The sequence below is a fragment of the Chiroxiphia lanceolata genome, chromosome 8 (assembly GCF_009829145.1).
Source record: "Chiroxiphia lanceolata isolate bChiLan1 chromosome 8, bChiLan1.pri, whole genome shotgun sequence".
Classification (NCBI taxonomy): domain Eukaryota; kingdom Metazoa; phylum Chordata; class Aves; order Passeriformes; family Pipridae; genus Chiroxiphia; species Chiroxiphia lanceolata.
The window spans coordinates 8,805,108-8,830,962 of NC_045644.1; the positions used below are offsets into that span (position 1 = coordinate 8,805,108).

A 25,855-nucleotide genomic window follows, 5' to 3' on the forward strand; every position below is an offset into this window, starting at 1 on the left:
TAAACTGCCCTGTTTCAGAGACCCTACTCGCTCCTTTACTGTTCCCAAGGCTCTCTGGCTTCAGAGCTACAATGTATCTGAATAAAAGGATGGCTTTAGAAACGGGAATATTGTTAACAGAAGTTTAAAATCAGGCTAAACTTCAACCAAATAAACACTAACGAACTATAAAGACATGAAAGAGCTTCCAGAGAAGTAATCAATACCAAAATGTTGACTGGACTCATTTCCCATGGTAAACCATGAATGCCAGAAAATAGTTTAAGATGGAGCTATTTGCCAGAAGTAATGGGAAGAATATTTTCATATCCACTGCTACACCACTGTACAATTTACTGTAAAAAGGGCAAGATGGTAGATCACTGGTAGATCAGGGTATTTCTATTAATATATATTCAGTAACTTTGGTTTAGCCTAAGAGAGAATTTGGCCTGCCCGAGGTAAGTCACCCAATGCCAAGTTACTTTTCTACCTTTCAACTGACACTAAACCTAGTCTTGAAAAGATGCCAGAGACCATCTGCATTCTTGAATGACAAAGGTACTGGGATGTACTTTGGTTGGTTTCACTTCACCAGACTGAGTGACAAACATGCAGATATTCACAGGAAATTTACTAAAAAAAGGCCTTTATTGATGTCATGCTCAATACGTTCATAAAACAACCATTTATTTAATTTAAACAACTGTAAATTTGACTTATGAAAAAAATATATGTCTCACTATGTCACAGTATTTGTAAGAAAATAAACTTAACAATTTTGTAACTTGGCCTTAATAGTATGTACTTATTTTCTTAGAGGATTGCAAAAGAGTATAGAGTACATTAACTGGGAAAAGAGTGAACAACTCATCATTTATCAGTTTAACCAAATAATTAAATTCACTTCTGTGAGCTAGCTACCAACTATAAAGAGTATATAAAAAGTAGGAATATAAACATCACCAACGTAACTCTGAAACACAAAATCAAGACCATACAGTAACTAAGAAGGCACTTCTGGTTTCTGATTCAAGTAAGCATTTACAGTTTTGGCAAAACTCCTCACAAATAGAAGTTAAATCTAAACATACATTTGTTAACGGAACAAATAATTCTATCATTTCAACATTAAATTTTAATATTTTACAACAAAGCCTTGCCATTAACCTTCTGAGGGTCCAAAAATTCTGAATCAACAAGCAGACATTCTCCTTTCTGCAAGCAGAAAAACTGCAATACCACTGTTTCAGACTGTTCTATCAGTCAATTGCCATTTGCAAAGCAAAAATCTTTTTAATGGCACTTTAATAAGGCATCATCCAATTAAAGTTTGCCAATCTTTTACAAGGGTTTTGAATTTCATTTTTCTATTTGTTACATTTCCATATTGTCCAGGTAAATCACCTATAAATATTGATTTTTTAATATATTCATCTTATGCTAGAGTGACAACTAAGTAAATTGACTTCCAGGTTAAACACAGAGGAACCATTAGCCTTCATTACTAATGTTCATTAAAAGGAAATTAGACTAAGAAACACCCTTTTAAGTAGCTACAAACTGTTTGTCACTGGACATACCCAATAATATGATGGTCTTTGGAAATTTTTGAGGAGATTATGGTTCCATGAGCTAGTAGTAAAAGAGAAGGAGTCTCATGAACTTTTGTTTTATTCTTAATTTACAATCTGCTTTCTGGGAAAAACCTTTATGGGTCAGGAAGGTGATTCTCAGAACTTGTTTAGTAGCCAAAAATCATGACAGCCACACTAACGGAAATCAAGATACAATAATTTTGAGTTGGGTAATGTGCAGTCAACCATATTCTTCTTCCTAACAGCTGTCAGGCTGTCCCCCAGCATTTACTTCTTTAAAATATTGCATATTGTCCATCCATCAGATACTCGAGCTTATACAATATAAAAATCTAGTGTTATTACATTTCTGTTATTAAAAATGTATTGACTCCTGTTTATAGTCAAATCTCCACCCAACACCATATCCTGATCTTTCATTGCTGGCTGCATTAAAATACACTTTCAGAAGTAAAGTTCCTTTGTGAGCATAGAGACCACACAGGGAATCTGCTTCTTCTCACTGAAGCGTGGATCATCCGACTGGGATTCAAAATTGGTGGCAACCACATAGTTGACTCGTGTGAGGATCTGCATGATCTCAAGTTGTTTTCCATGCTCATTTAGAACAGAGCACAAAGACTGCACAAACCAGGAGCCTCTTCCAGGATTTCTCCAGGAGTAATAACCTTACAGGAAAGACAAGTAAGAAAGTACAGGGGATTATTTTTGCTCTTTTGTGTGAAAGATTCTGGGCAAAGATTAAATATCCATACAAAGAAAGCTTAACTCTTATCACTTGTGTCACATATCCTACTTCATTAGAGTTGAGAATAATGTGTATTAACTCTCCAAACCTCACACTACTAAAGCACCATTCTACATTTTGGCATTTGGGAAACTGTGAAAAGTAAAATTTCACAGGTTTCCTCTCCAAGAATAATTTTTGTGCTGTAACAGTTCCTCATCCTGCCTTCATCACATATTCAACACACTTACTAAACTGGGATATGGAAGGACAGGATTCCGAGAAAACAGTATTGCCTTTGCCATCTGTAATCTCCCATTTCCTATGTAGCCAGTGTAAAATGGGTGGACACAACACACTGGCCCAATGTACACTGGGCCTTTGTGTTTTGTCCATCAATGTGCAATGTGTCATCAATGAGGGTCCATCTACAATCCAACCAGTATGGATGATTGGCTTCTATCTCCACCCTGACTCTCTTTTCTTTACCTGGCACTGTGGAATATGCAAATAGGAAATCTGCTTCTACTGGGATTTTGTATCTCGGGTTGGCATCTGTTTCCAGAGTGTCATTTGCAGGTCCAGAGTCAGTTTGTATACCTTCATCAAATTCAGAGCCTCTGCATGCCTGAAAGCAGAGAAGACAAACAGAACTTGCCCAATAAGGAGAAAAAAAGTGTTATACCAATAAGTATTCATCAATATTTTTAATAGATTCAGTTTTAAGCAGTATTTTGCATGTATTAGAAGCAGAAATGCAATTCTGGGGGATACCTAATTGTTCAATGATAAAGTTACTGGCTTAACCATTCTAAAATATACATCCCATACAGTAAAGGGAGGTAAAGGTGTTGAAGCTCAGTTGTTTGTCAAAGCGCCAGGGGAGCATTAGTTTATTGTAACCATGACTACTTTTACTAGTCTAGAGTCATTCTCAGAACTCAGTTATTACATAATGCCTTGTGCAGCGGGACTTCTGGTCATTACACATTGTCATTGGTTCCTGACATGCACTGCTGAAGCACTGCATTTCACAAAATCACATCCTGAGATCATCTAGTCCCACCCCCCCCCTTCTCAACCAGGGACAGCTACAGCTGTCCAAGTGCATGTACAGTTGGGTTTGGAATATCTCCACAGGTGGAGACTCTACAGTATGGGCAACTAGTTCTAGTGTTTGACCACCCATTTCAAGTATATTGCATTTTTAATATTTTTCCATATATTTTTTTTTATTCTTAATTTTCTCTTAATCATGGGTTCAGGTAAAGGGCACACTGGGACAACAGTCCAGGTTGTTAAGTTTCAGCTCTTGATCAGTAGTTTGACTGACAGCTCTTGCAAAAGAATAACAGTCTGACTGGCATGTGTAATAGGGTTGGTTGCCTTTATCAGGATAATTTTAAAGGCTATGAAGTAATCATTCCAAACTTATAATTAAAAGAAACACCATTTTAGTAGTATGAAGAGTCTAAATAGACACAGTTTTCACTTTGAGGTTGAGGATTAATTGATGGAACAGCTTAGGGAAAACCACATCTGCTGCAAGTCCTATACATCTATAATACCATGACAAAAAAGAGACTTCATCCCTGTGGTATGTCAGTTAATAGTCTGAAATAGTGGTCTTCACAAGTTTAACTAATATGCAATTATTATATGATAATTTAAAAATGCAATATAAGTTTTTAGGCTATAGAGGAAGGGAAAAATATTTCTTTAGCAGAATTCAGTAATCTGTAGAGGTAACCATAATTCAAAGAGACATGGACAGTATTATTGCTGTTGATAATCATGTACTGTCCTTAGCTCTCTCTGCACAAGAGGAGTTTATCGTTCTGCTTTGAAGTTCATATATTACCAGGAGAAACCACGTACAAAATTACAGTGATAATGTTCTTTACATCTGTGAAACTTGCATATAAATTACTTTTTAAAAACAAACAATACAAGTCACCCATAGACAACTTCTCTTAGCACATTTTTTTCCCAACACCTCCAGCGACATTCAGTAAATTAACCTACGAGGCTCTTCTAGAGCAGACAACCAACAGAGCATGTTTTCCCCACTGCAGCAGGTAGGATACTATATTTACCTTAGGGCTATTACCTGAATGAAAAATAATTTGGGTTTGCCTATAAGGCTTTTACACTTGTCCCCTCTGAACAGCGCAGTCAAACTCTTGATAGCCATGGGTCCATCTGTGCCATAGATGAGTCCTTCTTCCCCATGGCTCAGAAGGATACAGGCAAAACAAGCGGCATCACTGTGATTCTCCTCAGCAGCTACAAATAAAATACTTCTTAGTCAAAAGGCAGCAACATTTTAAATGACAACTATATTTAGCAAACACATTTTTTTGAGACTAAATATACACTGGGCCTCTACTGGAAGGCACGGGAAGGAGTGGATAAAGATGACACAACCCAGTTTTTACAATGTGATGAGTACCTTGAATACAAGGATACATCCTTCACTTGACTCTGAGCCTGGCCCACTGGGATCAACAGGCTGGATTCATTATCTAATATGACAAGGCTCTTCACCTAACACCCAGGACAGGTGATCACAAGAACACTGTGCATTTCTGAATTGATGCTGGAGAAAGAGGTAGGGAATTAAGCCTAATCCCTTCAGAAACCAAATCCTTCTATACAGAAAATTGTATGTACGGGGCTCAAGCAATCTGTTCTACTGTAACCTTCTTTGAGAAGGTAGAAGATTCAGTGACTTCCAGAGGTCTTTTCCACTCTAAATTATTCTATGATTCTAAATTTTTACCTTGCTTCAGTAATTTCTCCATATCATCACGGCTTCGGTCATTGTACGTATAAACCTCAAAACCTAAGCTTTTAAAACTCTTAGCCAGATCTCCAGCATCTTTATCAGTGCCATTGCGTGTACCCATTCCTGCCGGAAAACAAAGAATATGGTTGACTGCACATTACACAACTCAAAATAATTCACGTGTTCAAAGGTAAATTTTTAGGTTTATAATTGGTAAACCTAAACAATGTCATGGTGACACATTTTTAAAACAATCCTCTAACAGCAAAGAGAACAAATCGTGAGACTTTAAAAATAATGCAATGTTCAATGTAAACACATATCTTATCCTGAAAAATGCTGGCTTGCCTCCAGCACCTTGCAACATAGACCTCTGTGGATGATTCATCTCCTTTGGATTTTGCAGTATAACACAGGCATACAGCACCCCATGGAAAAACTGTTGAAAAGAGTCCCTGTGATACCCAATAAAAAGAATTGATATATAATCTTTGCAGAAAACAAATCCGTGTGTTTGCCAAATGTATAGGAAAAATCCTATAAAGCTCATTATAACACAAGTATCTGTCCACTTTGAAACCATATGTGGTCTGAAAAGTTAAATGCAGGAGTGTGAACAGAGCACAGCTACAGCTATTAGCTTTTGTAGCTCATAGCTGTAGCTCAGGAACAGAGAATTTATAACATGGGTTGCAGATGCCAAAGTTCAAATTTTAACAACACAGGTTTAGTTTGAAGTTGGTAGAGCAAGGAGACATGGTCTTTGAAACATATACCTCAAGGAAGTTGAAAAGAGTTACTCTAATGTAAGTTTTAAAGAACAGGAAAAGTTTTAGGAACAACCATTTATCAGAAAGGATAAATACATTCATTAAAATTCCATGTCCTAAAACTAAAATGCATATTGATTATGCTCTATAATGTGTATCTTCAAAGGAAGAACATTACCTGTTTTGTCCTCAAAATTTTTGTTGTTTATAATAATACATTTACCAACTTTCTTGTAGTCCATATTATACTGGAATGTGGGTGTAACAATTCGGTATTGATTACTGAGGGAGGGCTTTGGCTGCTCTTCTTCTCCATTCTTCTTTTTTCTAGGTGAACCAAATGAAATTATTGTTAGTGACTGGTCACATGCATGGCCTATTTACCGTAATTCAAACCATTCGTGCAGCCCTACCCAATGTTTTTCCTTCTCTAATGTTTGTTTTCTTCCCTCAAGGCATAAAGATCTTGTGATTTCCATGAAGTGATTAGTGTCTGTGGTTGGATTCTGATGAGGTAAAAAAACTCTAGAGTGGACTACAGCCAGCACCAGGACACGCAGATCCTGACCCACAGATAAAAAAATGGCTCAAACACGAAGTCAGACTGGCAGTAACCTTTTGCAAACTGTTTCTGGACATATTTTACTTTTATTATAAGTAATTAATGAAGGGACAAACAGATTTCCTGTACTAACTATTCCAAGCACATAAAGACATGCTGTTTACTCAAAGGTATGGTAAGATTTGTTTACTCAGTCACCATCATCCCTGAATTCTCTGAAAATTAAGACTAAGCAGTAGGTAGTTTCTACTGATAAAGGCTACAAATGTGAGCAAGTCATGTGTTAATTTAGTTTGCCAAACAGCATTCTGAACTCATGCAAAACCTAGGCACATTTCAATGTAATCATCAATACCTGAAATTCACTTCAAATAAAACCCATGAAAAACCAGCCCAAACCAAAATGAATTATATTAATTGGTTATGTTAATAAATATTCTCTGGTTATATGACTGTGTAATGACTTTTCTGCTGTGTACAGGAGTCTTAAGATTGTATTAGAAAGAGATGCAAAGGGATAGCACAGACATTAGTCACCAATTTATTCTAAACGAAGTAATAAAACCAAATAAATGACAGCCAGCATGCATGTCTGATGTATAAGCATGAGGAACTCATCAGTACTTGCTTTGAGAAATGGACTTCTGGTCCAAGCAGGTGGCTTCAGTTGTCAGTAAGATCTCCTCAAGCAGAACTGAAGCCAGTGAGAGCCTATAAAGGGCTCAACCTCAGAATTATAAGCAAGCTTTGTAGCAAACCCAGTTAGAAAGAATGCTCAGAAAAGGGCAGGAGAAGTTACTGGCATCTCTCTTATTTGGTCCAGTGTCCTGCTTCCAATAGTATTTATTGCTGATGTCTGAGAGGAAAATAAGACCTAGTTTCACAGCACAAAGAACTGTATAATACAGTTGGCTTTAACAAAATTAGATTTTTTCCATAATTTCAATTAATTTAGACACTTTCACTCTTCTAACTCTGACACCTTTCTAAAGAATTACTAAGTTCTTTGCTTCAATAATAGCATAGAGACATGAGATTGTTGTGAACCAATTAAATGTTGATTAGGTAATCTATTTTCTTACCTGCCTGATTTAACAATGGTTGTCTTTTAGCTTTAATTGTATTTTTTTATTACTAATGAACAAGACTAATTGGAATCTATAATAATCCTTCTTTAAATGATTCATCATGTATAAATGGTACAGCAATTCAATTTTAAAACAGCTTCTTCTTATCTTTGAGTGTTGTCATGTTCTGTTATACAGGGCCAAATTAAATAGCTGCATCTGGCACTCTCTTTACATGTGACCATCCTAATATCATCTCCTCTTTTAGACTTCTCTGAGAGACTACAAAACAAGATATTGAATCATATCTACTTGAGGATTTTGTCTGATACTCTGGAAACACAGGGTTTTTTCTTACAAAATGCAAGTATCGGTATTCTCCTTGCATACTGCTTCTTGAGCGCTCTGGGAGCAATAATTAAATATGCTTTGCCTCAAGAAAAGATTTTAACCATTTTCAAGAACTACTCAGAGCTGTATGATGCTAATATTACATCTGGCTTTCAAAGAGATCTTGGATTCTTATTTTAACGTAAAATTCCCCCAGCCCTTCATCATCAGACAGCACTCTGGCAAAGAGAGAAAAAGAAATTTCAAAACAACAAATAAGCACTCAGGTCAATGAAGAGGCATTTCCTCAGTCCACAAATTCAAGTTTCTACAGATTTATCTGGCTTCATTGATTTCCTGAAAAAGCTCTATGACTAACAGTGGCTGTAAAAACACAATAGGATATTTTCAAGGGGATTGTAGACACATTTCTGTTTATGTCCAACTCATGAACAGCTGTGAACACTCGAGACAGATCCACATGAGCAGTATGGCATAATGTTTGCACTGTCTGCTGTCCTAAAATGCTGGAAGTAATCTAATTCTAGTCCAGAAATCAGGCAGCCACATTACCCCACAAAAAGCCTCACTGAAAATAGCTGCTGGGGTCGAGTGGCGTAATAACACAGTCACACAACTTCTCTGAAACCACTTTACTTCTGAGTTCAATAGTTTGCACTCATTCATGCAGAAATACTCGTGAGTTTAAGGGATGTAGCTACTATTGCAGGTATTCTCAAAGGCACGCCAGAGGCTCTGTGCTGGTCAGTGTCAAATGTCACAGACAAGCCTTGGCAGCACAGTAGTGCACACAACTATAATTTCCCCATTCCTTTACAGGGGCTACTTGTGGCTTTGTTCTAATGATTCCTCCCAAGCTGAACAGGTTAATGAGATACTAAAATACCACAGCATGCTTTGTAGGGTTATGCCTATCATTTCTTTACTGGCAGACAACAAAAAGTTCCAGAAATCTTTTGGTATCAGTCCAAACTGAATGGATAAGGAAGCAAAGGTTGTGGAGTGTACTTATCCTGGGCCTCCAGTCCAGATAGAAATTCTTTTTTGAAGATTCTGTTTCCTGTGCCAACATAATGCAATATGGGAATTGCCTTACTGGAATAAACTGACTGTATAATGTCCACCTCTTCAGTTTCAATAAGCTAAATCAGACCTTGTAAATAATGAGTCCTTAAGGGAAATGCTCTGTCAGTGACAGGCTGGCTTATGACTGAAAGCCTAAAGCTTTATTTTCTTAACTTTGAACTAGACACCTGTAAATATAAATGTTTACTGCTGTTGTTTTTACTAAGCTTTCTAATCACTGTATTTTCTGAAAGGGTTTCCATAGGTTAGTTATGTGCTGTTATAAAATGTCTTAAACTGTGTGCCCTCAGTTTTATTTCATTCTGCTTCTCTGACATCCAGTGTCTTTTATTTCCCTCTTTTGGGAAATAAAAATTTGAATTTCATGACTGTTAACTCATTCTTCAGCTCCTAATTACAACTGTGCCATAACTCCTCACTCCACTAGTGGTCACTGATCCTTCCCTTAGACAGAAATATTTTTCCTATCAGTGCTCTCACATATTTCATGTCCTCCCCCTTCGGTCAAGAGTTCAGCAAAAGTGAAACTCCACTCTGGTACTCTCATAGAGCTTGCACATTTTCACCCTTACAGTGTCTATAATTCCAGGCCTTAGGCTTGACAACAGTATGTCTGGGAATGTGATTTCATCAAGTCTAGACTCAATCAGTGTCAACCCTATGAAAATTATTATCATCAACTTCTCACTTTCCAAATATAAACCTAAAGTTATCCATACCATTTATCATCTTGTTATTGAACTTTTAAATAGTAACAGTCAAATTTCTTATCAACATGAGTGGCTAAAATTCTGTCACAGTCCATGGAGATATATCCCTTGCACCTGTAGTGGACTTGATTGTCTACAGGACTGCTATCACAACAAATTTTCATTTTTCTTATACTTTGGGTAAATTATGATTTCATTATGATTCAAACTTTAAGGATAAAAATACCACTAATAACATTTAACTACATCTAAATATTATCTAGAAAAAATAAAACAAAGCAGTGTGTCTTAGCAGATGAGATTTTCTCTCCTTTGGCTTCCTTTCTACTGACACCTTCCTGCAATTCTGGTTTGCTGTAACTACATGGACTCCCCTTGGAAGAATACCAGCATAATGTAGGGAAAGTTCTCAAGAGAAGAGTGGAAAAAAGGGAAAAATTAGGAAAAGAGTGCAATCTCTAGGGTAGATACTGCTACACCAATTCATTCAATTAACCTCAACATTAACAATGATTAAAAAGAGGATGATAATAAATGACAGACAATAGAGCTCTTCTAAACATGAGTTGCTTGTGTTGTGACACAAGCAATGTGACACTTAGCACACAGAAGAAACAGCTCTCCCTGAAAATAAACAGTCACTTAAATAGTCTTTCAGGTAGAGGATTAGATGAATAAAGACAAATTTTACAATCATTACTGCCCAATCACAGAATGGGAGGACTTTCCTCTTTATTTGTTTGTTTTTTTTTTTTTTTTCTGTTTGTTTGGTTTTCTAAGAGGAAATTAATGTCTCAATCAAAGTGAACTCTAAAAATGATTTTGCAGAGGGATACCCAGGCTTCAAAACCCTTATCTCCCAGGAAAGTTAGGGACTTTAGTCGCTGTTCTGAAAAATGTAAGCAGATAACAAAAATTCTACAGTTATGACACTATTCAATTTAAGGAAGTTGACGTTCAGAGATGGGTGGAAAAGGCTATACTGATTCCATTCATTTTTATTTCAAGTGCACAGACACAAAAGAAGAGAACTCTGTCTTACTCTGCTCTATGCAGTTCAGTAAATTTGAGTTTTATTTGATAAGGAATATCTCAGAACATTATGATAGTTTTTACTCTGTCCTTAATACAATGTGCAATCATATATAATTTTTGAATGACTGATAACAGATTCCTTTTAAAAAGAAAATTTGCCTTTAAAAACATGGTGTCTCTGAAAACTCACTATTTCAGGATCCCTTCTAGAGTCCAAATGCTTTTTGGCATTGGAGAATAGTTCTATTCCAGTTTCTGTCACACTGCCAGCCCGTCTGTTGAGTCCAGGCAAGATTACAGCAGTGGTACAGTGACAAAGTGCACAGGACAAATATTCTTAGGTAATCCATCAACATCCACCAGGACTTTCATACACTTCTTGTTGTGGGATGCAAGGCATCTTAAAACTGCAATGCTCTTTATTCTGTTACAAACAACTGAGATGTTTCTCTTGTGATTTTTACATTTGGGGACCTCTTTATAGGCTTCATTTAAATAAATTCCTCATTAAGCTACAATATTATGGAGTAAGTGTATGGGACAATACATTAGTTTTAAGATCTCTGAAGAAACTTACATAGCCTGTATTGCTGATTTATTTTTATGCAGTTTGTGTGGCTCTAAGCTGCTTTTTCTGCCTAAAAAACCCCCACTCCTTCCAGTGTTGCACAAAGAGTATAAATTATGTTAGTGACTACTGTTCATCATAAGTGCTGTTTGCTGGGGAAAAATCCTGGATTGGACTTATTTACTTAAATAGATAGTTAAAGGATAGACAGAAGACAATGAAAATGTAAAGAGGAATGTGTTTGAATTCACAAATTTAAAATTCACCAATTTAAAGCTATTCTTCAAAAAAGTAAACAGAATTCATAAATCAGACAAATATTTTCAATATTTCAATATATTCAATATTTTGTTCTATGTTTCTATCTTAGCCTCAATAACTATTTGTCTATTTGTATATCTGATGCTTTCGCATAATCACACATTAGTATGTCTTACTTCTAGATAACCTTCTCTCCAAACCATCAGCTTTAACATTTTTATCCATATTTAATACTTTTATGCAGTCTAATTTCACTGTATTTAGTACACCCCTAATTACTCTGCACTCTCCCCTCCTTGATTTTCTTTTTAATCTTGAAACCTATTGGCAATAACAAGCAAAAGACACTTGTTAAACTTGACTAGAGCTTTTTAGATCTTAAGTTCTTTAAGGCAGACTCTTTGTTCTTTGTCAGATCCGTTTTGGTAGTGTCATGTAGATTTAGAGCTGCAAGCAAATAATAGATTACCCTGTTGCCTCTTCCTATTAATATTGCATCAGGTTGGCAGCAGCAACATTTCTGGACAAGAAGAATGTGTCACTACTTGAATTGTCTTTTATAAAAATGAATATTCCTTTACTATTGAAAACCAGAAGGCATAAATTATATGGCATAAAGACTAAATCACAAGGTCTAGACCAAATACCAAAACCGCATTACAGTGCATTTGAAGGTGTGATCCTGGGTCGCACACTGAAAAGGCAACATGCTGGAACAGTAAAGGCAAACCCTGAGGATCCACTGCAAAAGACACTGGCATTTCAGAGACCTCAATTCTGTTTCCAAACTGTCACATGCTATGATCTCTCAAACCTTTTCTCCTGAATATACTCATATGACAGGTGCAATTTCCATCTCTTTTCAGAAAGATAACACTTTAACACAGACTCTTTTGAAAAACAGCTCAATAGCTGAAACAAAAGTCTCCTGAGGAAAAAGAGACAACACTAATTATATAGAAAGAAGTTCAAGTAAGTATTGCATACTTTCAGTTTCCCTACTGAAAGCTATTAGCAAGTGAATACTGAATTTGATAGATGAGCACCAACAAAATAATCAGTCCTTAGAAGGCTTTTTCTAAAAATATTCCAGATAGATGTCAAAAGAAAATTTTAAAAATTTCTAATATTAAATCAATGTCATTATTTCAATACAACAGAAAGACTCCATTTAGAAGAGAGAAGAAAAGTGGTTGTACAAAACTGCACATAAAAGCTCCTCAATAACATCTAAACATTAGTTCACCTAGTTTTGCATACTATGGCAAGCAGATGTCTCACTCAAAAGTGAAACATGAAAACTGCATGAAAACTGACAGCTGTGATTTAGAATAGCACATAAACGTAAACAGCACAATAAAACATACACAGAGAATGCTAAAACAAAAAAAACAGTGAAGTGGTCCTAGATTTCTGTTCCTTCTCTTGGTCTTGTTTTGCCTGCTAAAGAAATTTAAAATTACAGTGAAACATACTAAACTGATAATACTGGAGTCTGAAGTTCATATTTATCAATGACATATAAAGTCTGTGCAGCCCTTGCATATTTTTATGCTATTCTGGTGAAATTCCTAAACTTTCCAAGTTGGTTTTGGGAAGGGGCAGAATAAAGGGAAATGGCCAGTGTGCTTACTGGAACACCACAGTGATGAGCACACTCCACTTTCCTCTTGGGAGCTGGCCTACTAAAAGCAACAGGACTAGTCAGGCAATAAAACAATGACCATCTGTAAATGTCCTCAAAAACAGGGCCATAAGAATTATTTACCCTTCAGTTTCTTTTTGAAAAGCCTTTTGCTTGAATGAACCCAAAGCTAGGAAGCTGCTAGGGCAGCACTGCTTGTTCCTTTGGAAACCCATGTCCTAGGCTCTTCTAATAATTGTAAACACAGTAATTTTGAACAGAATATATTGCTGTAGCAGTCTTGAAAGAAAGGAGTTAGTTAAACTATGAGATTATTTCCTTGAACTTATAATAATAATAATAGAGATAATAATAGAGATGGGATGAACTTAAGCTATCATTAAAAAATTCTTTGCCCAAGACTGCACTGAGTTCATTTGTCCAGTAAAACCATATCATACTAAAAACCTACTTTTGTTCTTGTTACGACTTATGTAGCAGTACTGTTACAGATTTCACAAAAAATTTGCAAAACAAAACATTTTAATTTATTTAAAGAAATCCTTGTTATTCCCTTAGTTTCCTGTAGCATGCTATATCACCTCCAACAGCAGAACGCAAAATAAAATATATTTATTATGGCTATATGCTTGCTATGCTTTGCCCAATGAACTTTGTTAAAAGTATCATACAAACCAAAATGTTCAACAGGGGGGATATGTTCTGTTATCCACTAAGACTCAACTGATTGTGCTCTGGATGGAGAACTGAGTGTAAATTGTGCTTCTACGGTTGAGTACCATTGGGAAAGTAACTCCATATCTCTGGGTCTTAGTTTTCCCATTACAAAATGAAGCCTAAAAAAACTTATTTTATAAAGCAATAGAAGATAGTATGGTTTTTTCCCATGGGGATAATAGTGGTCAATATTTTCCTGGAAGGAGTGGCTGGTACCCCAGAGAGCTGTGCAGCTGTTAAGAAGGACCTTGACAGGCTGAAAAGATGGGCAGAGAAGAACTGTATGAAATTGAAAATAAGAGTCCAGCACCTGGGGAAGAATAACCTCATGGACCACCACAGGCTGGGGGTGATCTGAAAGGACCTGGGGTTCCTGGTGGACAACAAGCTGTCCCTGAGCCAGCAGTGTGTCCCTGTGGCCAAGAAGGTCAATGGTGTCCTGGGGTGCAATAGGAAGAACATTGCCAGCAGGTCAGAGAGGTGTTCCTGCCCCTCTACTCAGCCCTAGTGAGGCCATATCTGTAGTGCTGTGTCCAGTTCTGTGTTCCTCAGCACAGGAGAGACATGGAGCTACTGAAGCGCGTCCAGCGGAATGTGGCAAAGATGATTAAGGGACTGGATGATCTCTCTTATGAGGAAAGGCTGGGAAAGTTGGGCCTGTTCAGCTTCAAGAAGAGACGACGTAGAGGGGACATCAACAACATCTGTCAGTATCTGCAGGGAGGGGTCAGAGGATGGACCAGGCTCTGCTCAGTGGTGCCCAGCAGTAGGACAGGAAGCAACAAACAGAAACTGATGCACAGGAAGTTGCACTTGAACAGGAGGAAGAATTTTACTGTGTGGGTGACTGTGCACCAGAACAGGTTATCCAGAGAGGTTGTGGAGTCTCCCTCTCTGGGGATATTCAAGAACTATCTGGACATAGTCCTGTGCAACGTGCTCTAGGATAACTCTGCTTGAGCAGAGAGGTTGGGCCAGATGCCCCACTGTGGTCCCTTGCAATCTTACCCATTCTGTGATTCTGTACAGTAAACTACAGAATAAATTTAAACCCCACTATTTTGTACACCTGTACAATATTTATGTCCACTGTTTGAGTTAGCTTACTGACACATGCCTCCTGGAAAAAAAAAATCTGTGAAACAAAGGCATTCTTATTGTCCACTGTGGAGATTTACAGTGGATCTCAGTCCAGAAACAAACTCCCGTCTTTGATTCCTGCACATTAACCTCCCTGAAGAGAGAAAACTGCTAGTACCTGCACATGATTATTTAACATCAGCTGCAACAATGACAGGGCAGCAGTTCACAGAATATGGTATTTCCCCAAAGTATCTTACAGCTCCAAAGGTCTCTGGGACCTTGGCTTAACAGGCAAGCTACCACAGCCCATCACATTGCAGTTACTCAGCTGAACTACAGTAATGGCTATTTGTACATTCCTTTGAAAGCACAATCCGAAGTGTATTAGCTTGAATCCCAACAAGGCCTCCTCTATCACAAAGACATAGAACTGCAACAGTCTCAGCTGTGAAGAAAACCAACTAGTGAGCTGCAGTAATAGTGCTGATTGCAGTAACTGACTCACCTGAGTGTGAGCACACTTTTCATTTGATCCCTTGCAAAGCAAGCCACAAACAAAAATTCACTAGTTTCTACACCCCTGCAGCTTCTGTTTAATGTGCAGAATATCTTTTAGATTTATACCTAATCTTTTTTTTGAAAAAGACCTATTTATGGATTAATTTATGAATTCTTTGCTTAGAAAAAGGGCCTCCTATCTTCTGACCTTCCATCACTTATATCTTCATATTGCACACTATATATTTGTATAGTACAAGCAAATTATCTTTCAACTTTAGTTAGAGGAACTAAATACATTTTAAATCCCTCATTATAAGACATTTTTCAGACTCTCTTGTAGCTTTTTTGTCCCATTTTAGTTTCAGACCCATCTCCATTTAGGAGGGAGAACCTTCTCTAAGAACCTGGAAAACAGAGAAACTAAGTCCAGGACAACTGAAAATTCATCGTGTAATGAAAAGAGTTGAGCTGTTTGAAAGAACAAGGCTCAAACCACAACTTCTGGCATACTTTGTAAATATCTTTTGGAGTTCTGATAGTTACATCTAAATATGTCTTCCTCTCCTTTTAATTATGTGCTAGTGATGGCCTTAATATAATTCAAATCAAAACCATGGCTGTAATTTTATTTATTATATACAAATGAAGCAGACTAAGTTCACTGGGACTAAGCCAGCTGCACTTTGTACAAAAGGTTTCAACACAGACTTATGTCTAATATTGTCCACACTTCACAACAGTCAAAAAGACACAAAAGCTAAAAAAAAAAAAAGGTAACAGAGCCCTACTCTTCGTGCACTTAATATTTTAAGTATCGCTTACAACCTACATGTCAATTTTGTGGTGTAATGCCTGCAAAACAGAGTAAGTTCTAAACTCTCAATCATCACTTGGTAATCCAGATTCAGCTTCCCAATTAGCTGCACAGTATCTACTGTGTAGGCCTCACAATATTGTATCCAACATAATAGTCAAATAACATTCAAAAGATAATTTTTTACAAATAAAGAATTTTGCTTGCTGAAAGGCTTTCTGCTCATTTCTAGAAAACCTGCACGTACGTGGGTGTTCTGGAAACTGAAATCTTGCATGTTCATATCCTAGGCAATATAATGCACACAGGCAACTGACAACTATATGCAAAAAAAAAGAAGCTTCTCTTACCTATCATAGGTACTAAGAGCAGTTAACAGGTATATATGCATTGCTTGGAAAATGACTCAAAACAAACCAACCTCTTCAAATGCTCTTTCTCAGAGAACACTCTGGAAAGGATCATCAATTGCAAAATGCCAGTGGGATTACAATTAGCTTGCTGTAAGCACTGAAACTAAACTCTTTTTGAGTACCAATTCATGAGATTTCCAAACAGGTGGCAGAGAAGGAAGGAGATGAATAACACTCTACAGTACCTTGGCTCATCATCAAATGGTACTCCACACTGCATCTGAAAACAGCTTCAGCTTGTCCTCAAGAGGAAGTCTAATGTTCTTTGCTAATGCTAGGAGCCCACCATGCTCAGGGTTACATTGCAGAGTGAAACAGGGTGCTGTGTGTGCTCAGGCCCAAGGATTCGCATGTGTCAGCAGTGGGTCACGCTGGACTGTTCTGTGGGGCTATTCAAACCCCCGGAGCCATCACCCTGCAGGCTGAGGTCATGCAGGCCTGAGCTACCTTTGCTGACAAGTGGAAAACACGCTCCCATCGCCCTGATTCTATCACTGCTCCTAAATAAGAGTAGAGAAAAATAGAGCAGATTTTGAGATGGAGGTGGGACAGCAGACTTCCCTTTGTGGTATGTCCTTCTTCCTTTTGATCCACCATTACTACAATATTTACTCAATGAATATTTCTAAGAAACTAATGCAAATTAACTTGCATAGTTTACAAAACCTCTATGTACTTTAATTCATAGAACTTACTTCCTAAATATTTGCCCTTAAACAGTTTCGGTTTATTATAAATTTGGCTTAAATTTGTTCGGATTGCTTTGAAAGCTTAAACATGACACCACATAATAGCTGTCCTCCAAATGTTGTATGATACAGCCCAGAGTATGCTGTACTGAAGGAAATAAATTACTACACTAAAAAGTAATTTGGATACTTGACTGTGCTGCAGATACTGTTCCTGGATAACCCAGTGTTTGCTGTTCTTCACAATATAAAATCTCTAAGGAGACTAGAAACAAATGTTGACTGTGGATTAATGAGTTCTTGTAATTTAGACTAGATACTATTTCAAGGTACTTGGGCATTTCCTACAGGGTGCATCCAGTAAGTGTCTGAGGGAAAGTACAAGTACCAACCACAATTTCCACTTGTTAAATACTCCCACAGTGTTCCCAGAAGTCGAATTCCAGATCTAACAAACATTGCATTAACAAAAATAAAAAAAATCCTTTTGACTTTAAAGAGAGTAAGAAAAATGAAACATCCCTGTTGTTCCACGTTACAATCTCTTTACTGTCTTTGTAAGAACAGGCTATAGATTACTTCTGAAATTTTATGTTCAGTGTTTTGGGGTGAACATAAAATACAGATATTTAGCTTCTGCTAAGCAGAACCAACATACTCCAAACAAAATTAAAATTACATTATGATAGATTTTGGAGTTATGACAAATAAAAGGAAAGATCATCACCCTTTTGCAGGACAGACTAAGGCACAGAGTGATTTGCTTAGAGACATAAAGGAATCATGAGGCTGAAACAGGAGGTCAGTTCAGATATGTGAGTTGCAGCCCAGAGCATAACTTCAGATAATGATTCGTCAGCTGTTATTTGTTTCAAAGTAACTTGCTATTTTTAGTCTGCCGAAGGATAAAAGAGATACTTTTCTAAGCAATAATTGAGAGGTCTGTAATATTTTGACACCAAAAACCCCATAACAGAACTGCATTTTTAATTTTAAAACTGTGAAAGTTACAATAAAAAAGATGAGCTATGATTCAAGGAATCATCTGTATTTGAACACACTAATTTTAAGGCAGGAACAGTTGATATTCACACAGTGGAGGCCAATACAGTTTCTTTGTAAACAGACAGTACTAGCAGTAGCACTTTTTCTACAAAACAAGTAATTAATTTATAAGATCAGTGTGTTGGGTTTATTTCTCATTACCCTACTCTGATTTGATTGGTAATAAATTAAACTAATTTCCCAAGTCAAGTCTGTTTTGCCCAAGATAGTAATTGCTGAGTGGTCTCTCCTTGTCCTTATTTTGACCCACGAGTCTTTTACACTATTTTCTCTCTCTCCTGTTCAACTGAGATGGGGAGTGATGAAGTGGCTTTGGTGGGTACCTGGTGTCCAGTTAGGATAAACACACCACAGATCAGGCCCACGGTTTTGAAATGGTCTAAAAAATAAAAAATGGACAACTCTGGAAAACATATGCATCTGCAGCACTCTGAAACTGTTCTTTGTAAAGTTCTACCTGCAAAGCAGTTTCTTTTACAAATCATATAAAAATAAGCTGTTAGCAAACAAAAGTGGATGAAAAATAGCTCCCTAAAAGAGCAAGGAACAACAGATGAGCACAGCTGAAACAAAGACAACTTTCCACACCTGTTACAACTCCAAAGCTGAGGTTCAGCTGACGTTGAATCTCAAAAATGAATATTTATTCTTTGAAGGATGAGGCTATTTATTTTGGGAAATATGGCTATACTGAGAGAAGGGCCATGAAGTTAAAATAGACAGCTTCAGTAACATCTGTGCTTCCCCACTTGGATGCCCTGTGACCCAAATAAACATTGGACACATGAAAAGAAAACTTATATATCCATGAATCGTTTTCATCTAAATACTAGTTTACAAACGTGGTAGATATCATAACAATACAACAATCACAAGCATTGAACTATAGAAGGCAAGATGCACACTGACATTTCCAGGAGACTTTCAAGTTAAGCAAAACAAAAAGCCTGCAGTGTTAAACAGCTGAAGCGCTTTTGGTGACTACTATAAGGCTGTGTAACAAGCCTCTCAAAATCCTCAGTGGGATTTTCTTACAGTATTTCACATGCCTCCATTAAGGGCATTACAAAATCTCACAGTTTCAGCTGTAACCAAATAAGTTACAATTAAGAGTTCTAAAATATATATCTAAATTATGTTTTCTGTTTCCAGGTGAGAAGGGGAATATTGATTGTAATACAAGACAGTAGGGCTGGAGCAGGTAAAAGTAATCAGAGGACAAATGGTTCTATACAATTAAATTAGAATAAGATTGGTACCCTGATACTACTCACAATCATGCTCTTCTGTGCTATGTTTTGTCAATGAAGCCCATGAACAGTCAGGATTATTGACAGTGCAAGTTCAAGTCTAACAAGTCTCAGGAACTTTCAGATGCAGCTTTTTTTTTAAAAAACAACTTTGATTAGGATTAAGAGAAACCTTAGCTCTACTTAATACGGTGGAACTGCAATTTTATTCCATTTCATGTTACATTTTGTTTCCTGGATGCTAAAGTAAGTTTGCTGCTATCAATCTCCCCAAGTGTGTTGCCCAATAAAACCCAAATGATACTAAATGGAAGATATTAAATCACCCTGTGAAGAAGTGAGACTATTTGTAAAGCCTTGAAAGTGTAACAGGAGCACACACAGCATAGAAAACAAAAATTTCTATGGGAACAATTCTAATAGTTTCTAACTAGTACATAAAAACAGATACAGTTTTGAAATTCTCAGCTTAATCTTTGTTTAACTGTGTTTTAAACTTTCGTTGTGCACAGACTTGCCATTTCTGCTTTCTGAAACGTAACTTTTTGCTCAACTGCAAGTCATCCTTATTTTTGTTCGCTCTTCGCAGCAAAGAAAATTGATACCCTCCTGCCATCTAGTGGTCAAAGAAACCCGGCACCAAACACTGCTGGCAGATGTTAATCCAAAACTTTTTCCAGCTCTTTTCCCCCACCAAACAGTTTTTCCTCTGCAATATTAATTAAGTAATAGCACTTTTTCAAAGAGAAGGAAATGCATACATACAACAAAACTGTTGAGCAGCCAGAAGAACCTGCCTCCCCTGGCATGTTCTGAGCCTTATGGCCTCTGTGGTAAAGGAGGCTCACAGACTTCTCAGAAAGACATGCTGTAGTGAGAGTAAGATTTTAATTCAATTCTATTTACTGCTCTTGCAAGATGGATCTCCAGTCACAGCCAGAGAGTGACAAATTGAAGCTGTGAAGCTACTGGAAACAGCTGGTCTTTCTGCACAGCTTTAAATTCAGTTTCTCACCACTCTGTTCTCTCAAATTAAAATTGATGTGCTTATTTAACAACATAAGTTACTTGTTTTCTTATTGGACTTATATATTTTAATCAATACAAATGTAATGCAATGCAGAATTTCATCGAAAGTACTGCACAGCTGGTAAATAATGGGTTGCTAAAACAAAAATAAGGGACAACAAAATTGTAGTCCCTCTAAGCCTTTCTAGACATTTTATTTTACAGGTTCATGTTACCAAAATGAAGCTTTGGCAATCAAGACACAGAGACACATTGCTTCAAGTAAAAGTACATCTATCCTACTATCTGGTACTGATTAGTAAAGAGTTTAAAGAAAGAAAAGAAATTGAGTATAGAACCTATTCTGACAGAAACCTGATTTAGGAACATCTTGCACCAAAGATTTTAACATTGATATTCCCACTGGACTTTTCTTCCACAAATACATCTAATCTCTTCTGAACTTATCTAAATTCTTGACATGTGCGTATCCCATGACTTTAAGTCAATGGCATTCTGCACTATGTGAAAATCACATCTTACCAGTTGTTTTAACCCTATTGCATGAACCGTTGATTGGATGTCCCCTAGATTTCCTGTGAGGTACAAAGAATGATCATTCTCTCTTCACTTTCTCCTTCATTACAGTCACAATTTTAGATCATATCTCATCTTCCTTTATCCTCCCACATTGTTCTCCTATCTTTCAAAGAGCTTTAGCTTTTATAAGACAAAGACCTTGTCACTGTGCTTGGATTTTTAAGACCTTCATTGTCAAGCACTTCATTACTCTTTAGGCAATCATCACTTTCTTCAAGGTGATAGATTTCTCATTTTTTCCTACAAAATCCAAGTTGAAACTTCTCAATCACCTCATACTTAATCTGAGCAATTTTTTACTTCTGAACAAAAATGTTTCAAATTGTTATCTTCAAGGAGTTCCCAAAAGATGAATGCCTCAAACTGATGAATAGCCAAATTATTTGAAAAATTTCTTATAGAAAAAAAGAGAGAAATGCTGATTATTGCCTTTCCTTCGGGAATTATTAACTTTGAGTTGCATAATTTAATAATAGTATTAGTATATCGCCTCTTATAAAGAAGATCAATTCAAATATTAAACCACACATTTCATAATGTTTAAAAGAAGCCTTTGAAAAATCTTTGGCAAGATATAGAAACAAATGTTACATTTATTTATTTTTTTAAATTAATAAGACATACACATCATGAAATATATTTGAGGGATAACAAGATGAGACAGAGAAAGTACAGTGATTTTCTTAACAGCACATGAAAAGTCTTCCAAGACTAAAGCATCTTCACTTCTCTCACAGATTTGCTACCCCTACTAAACTCATAAACAGCAAAAATAAAAGTACTTTCTCTGAATTACACTTCAATGTAAGCGTCCAATAGTAAAAAAAAATCAAAACCTTTCTGTAAATACATTAGCCTTTGCATTAAAAAGCTCTTACAAAATCTCACTAAATCCAATGCGAAGTAGCCTTTTGCTTACACTCAATAGTATATTTATAAACTTCGCATGCTCATTTCTCATCTTTTGCATTTTCAATCACATTGATCTCATGTTTTCAGGACTACATCAAGCAGTAAATAGTTCTTGCTTCCTATTGATTTAATTAAAGTCTGTGCTTCAGTGAGACTACTATGCTTTAGAATGAAAGGCTTTTCATGTATTCTGTAAGGAGTTACATCTCTAGACTTGGTGAGGCTTCTTTGTGCTACAACCTAGATGGCACATCCAGGCTTTAAACTAACTTAAATAGTCAGCAGGGGATTTCAGTGATGCTGCAGATTAGCTGAGCTGAATGCAGTAAAATTAATGGCATATTTAATTCCCAGCTCCACCAAAGGGTGATGTTTAAGATGAAGGATTATAATTGATGCTAAATGAACTTAGTGGTCTCTTGACTGCCAAATAAAACTTATGGGAGATATTATAGGTCTTCCTACAGGGAGATACTATAGCAAAATGCTTTAAGGTACAGACCAGATACATTAAATTCATACAACATAAACCTTCTCCCTATCCAGACCATCTATGACATTGTGGACATGGTAAACTGAACACCAAATCCATCCTTTTTATGTTTCTATGGTTAGAAGGCTAGCATGACAGCTGATACAACAACAAGAACAGGAATAAAAGCAGTAACTTACTTTCCAAAAAGTGAGAATCTGCTACTTCTGTCTGGCCTTGCATCAACTACATCTTCACCTCCCTCCTGATTAAAGTGGTCACTGTGCTGATCTTCCGACATCTACAAATAAAAGTGCAAGAATGTAATGTTTCTCAGTGAAATACTTCTATAAACCAAACCATTAAACCAGACACATGTGAGGTTGTTAGTTATATACTTTATAATATTCCATCAAGTAAGAGTGTCTACAGACTTTTGGCCCTGAATTGAGATGGCATTGCATATGGTCAGCCATTTGTATTGCTTTGTGGCAGTTACTAGAAGAACACGTCAAATACCACTCTCAAAAATGCAGATTAGAGCAGAACTAAAATTAATTTTACGGTGAAAGATCACAGAATCATAGAATAGAATCACAGAATAAAATCATAGAATATTCTGAGTTGGAAGGGACACACTAGGATCATCAAAGTCCAGCTCCTGGCTCTGCACAGGACAGTCCCAACAATCACCCCATGTGCCTCAGAGCATTGACAAAATCTTATGAGTAATTCCCAGATAATTTTTCATGGCCTGAAAAGAAGTAATTGGGATGAAAGCAAGGGCAACTAACATCAAAATATTTGTATTTGCAATTCTATCCAGGACTAAATCACCCAGAGAGCTCTCGTGTTTTCATTTACATATAAAGTCAAATGTGCGTATAAGCGAAAAAAACCCTGTGTTATCTTCCATGGATGGTTTTAATTTAATACAGATCATTACGCCGGCAGAAAACTACCAGAAGGAGTAATTTTTCTGATAGCACAATGCTCTGCACCAGCTCAGCGCAGGTAGAGAAGTGCAAGGCAGCTGGGAACGCAGGATTCCCAACTTCAGTCCCAGCAGGATGCGCTGAGCCATCTTGTCCAACTCTGGCTCCAGATTCTCATAAGGAAAAGCAAGAGTGATTCCTACCCCTTCTCCATATTTAGGCTGAATAAACTTGCTTTTATCATCCATTTACTGAGACGACCACAAGTTTAAAGCCACCTTGAAACCCACCCCGGAGACTTTGCAGCAGCAGCTCAGGGGCCACCAGTGACTCCATGGATGCCAGCACCTCTCCGGCCGGGTGGCTGAGGTTTAGGAGCACCCTCAGAGTAACTGCAGCTCCCAAAAGGTGGGGATCTAGAATCGGCTTTGACCAACAAATACACTTTTTAATCACCTCGTTAAAAAGCAGGAAGCGAGGAGCACGCAGGCCGCGGGTGGGGCAGTGCGGAGGAGAAGCGCGGGGGCTGCCCCGGGCAAGCAGATCCACGGCCAGGAATGCGAGTGGGAAACCAGCGCCGGGACGGAGGCGCAGGGGAACGGGGCAGGAGGAGCGACGGAGGGGCCGCGGCTGGGAGGGGGTCGGGGCCGGGTCTTGCCTTGGCGATGGGGTCCGCCGAGGAAGGAGCAGGAGCGAAAGCGAAACCTAAAGCGAAACCTAAAGCGAGAGCGGCGGGTGGTGCCCCCGGGGCGGGGCGAGCTCCGGCGGCCTGTCCGTACCTCTGTCTCTGTCGCTTTCCCTGTGTCTGTCACTATCCCCATCCCTGTCCCTGTCCCCGTCCCTTCCCCGTGGCAGAGGGTCTCGGGGGCATTCCCCAGGCCGTCCTCGCTTCCCAGGTAATGACGGCTACATCACAGCGAAACCGAAATTACCACTTCTTTAATAACTATACCACGACACACCCCCGAGAAAGAAGAGCCTTAAGTTTCATGGTGACACGAGATTGTCTAGATCTAAGGAAATTTTATCCCCTTGTATAAACTTCAGTGGCATTTCCCCATCTTCCCAATTATTCTGTGTGTTGCATCTCTGCTAATTATGATATCCTACTGTGTAGCTGTTGCATCAGGCCCAGCAGTCCAGTACGTGGACTGAAGACTGGCACAGTCTTGCTAATTACTCCTGGATGTAGGCTCCGATCCTACAAAATCATACACCTACCCAGCGGTGCGTGGTGTTTAACATTCACTACCTGAAGAGATTTACATCAAAGAGACATTTTTCAGTGTAACTGCTTCATAATTGGCACAAAACACAGGCATGGTAACAAACAGCCTTTTTCTTCACAACAGGTCACTGCTTCGATGTGGTGGAGGAGCATCTGAGCAGCACGGGGCTCTTGCCGTGTGTCTGCGTGCTACCACTGGGACCAGGCTCTGCTTCGTGGGGTTGTGCCTGTAGCTCCTGACTGGATACATAGCCAAAGTTTTCTCCTGAAAAATCAGACAGAATTCCATGGTTCCTCTCACGCCACCTGTTAGCTGCTTCTTTTCAAGAAGACAGCATCACTTCTGAATCTGTAATCGGTCATCATGGAAAACAGATACACTGGAAATCCATAGATTTCAAGTACATGCATGGAGGGGAGAGTGCTGTCACCAGTGATGACTGGCAGTGGCACCTGACCTTCAGAACATCCAAATATGCTTTCCTAGGGATGTGTATGGGAGTTATCTAGGAAATCCAGAAGCAGTTGTCTTCTATATCTTGATGAAAATGTTTATCCATTACCATCTGACCACCACAGCCAAATTAACAGACCTTAGAAATGGCTTTTTTGTAAAGGTTATTGTATTGTTATCAAAAAAGTGGCCTGATAATCCTTGCCAATTTTAAAGAGTTTGCCAATAGAATTGGGTATGGGACACATCTTAAAAAATGGTTTCTTTTTTCTTTTCACATTAGTAGCTGGCATTCACAAAGACAAAATTTGATTCCTCGATGCGCTGCAATACCTTTTTTCAATGCATGTTAATTTTAATGCAGTGTAAGATGCTAGATTTTTTTTTCCCACAAAATCTTGCTTGTTTTCAGTATGGAGTAAGGGAGAAATTAAAAAGACAGTAGAAATAGGAGAAAGTTTCTTGCTTCAGGGCGTGGAGTGATTGCCACCTAGGGAAGGGTCAGGAAGAAAAAACTTCTCATGTGTAATGTTGCACAGCTGGCCATATGCATTACTGGGCAGGGGG

The 25,855-nt window shown here is 37.8% G+C and overlaps 1 protein-coding gene across 6 annotated transcripts; it reads right to left on the reverse strand.

Moving 5' to 3' along the window:
- Positions 1-638: 638 nt before the first annotated feature.
- On the reverse strand, positions 639-24,406 carry CASP7 (caspase 7). Of its 6 annotated transcripts, none has more exons than XM_032695530.1 (7): positions 24,386-24,406; positions 22,872-22,972; positions 6,041-6,189; positions 5,087-5,215; positions 4,415-4,590; positions 2,794-2,932; positions 639-2,245 (listed from the first exon to the last, which is right to left on the reverse strand). In XM_032695530.1, the coding sequence occupies exons 2-7, from the start codon at positions 22,970-22,972 to the stop codon at positions 2,022-2,024; spliced, it is 918 nt and encodes a 305-aa protein (XP_032551421.1). In that variant the 5' UTR covers positions 24,386-24,406; the 3' UTR covers positions 639-2,021. The 6 variants fall into 6 exon arrangements, with proteins under 6 accessions (XP_032551421.1, XP_032551424.1, XP_032551422.1 ...); XM_032695533.1 differs by having other exon boundaries at positions 22,868-22,972; XM_032695531.1 differs by lacking the exon at positions 24,386-24,406 and adding an exon at positions 24,265-24,321 and having other exon boundaries at positions 22,868-22,972.
- Between the last annotated feature and the right edge of the window lie 1,449 nt (positions 24,407-25,855).

Coding starts and splice junctions, on each gene's coding strand:
- CASP7 (XM_032695530.1), bottom strand. CDS start 22,972: ATGTCGGAAGATCAGCACAGTGACCACTTTAATCAGGAGGGAGGTGAA. Junction 5,216..6,040: donor AAATTTTGAGGACAAAACAG/GTAATGTTCTTC, acceptor GTTTTCCGGCAG/GAATGGGTACACGCAATGGC. Junction 2,933..4,414: donor CCAAATTATTTTTCATTCAG/GTAATAGCCCTA, acceptor CTCTGCTTTCAG/GCATGCAGAGGCTCTGAATT.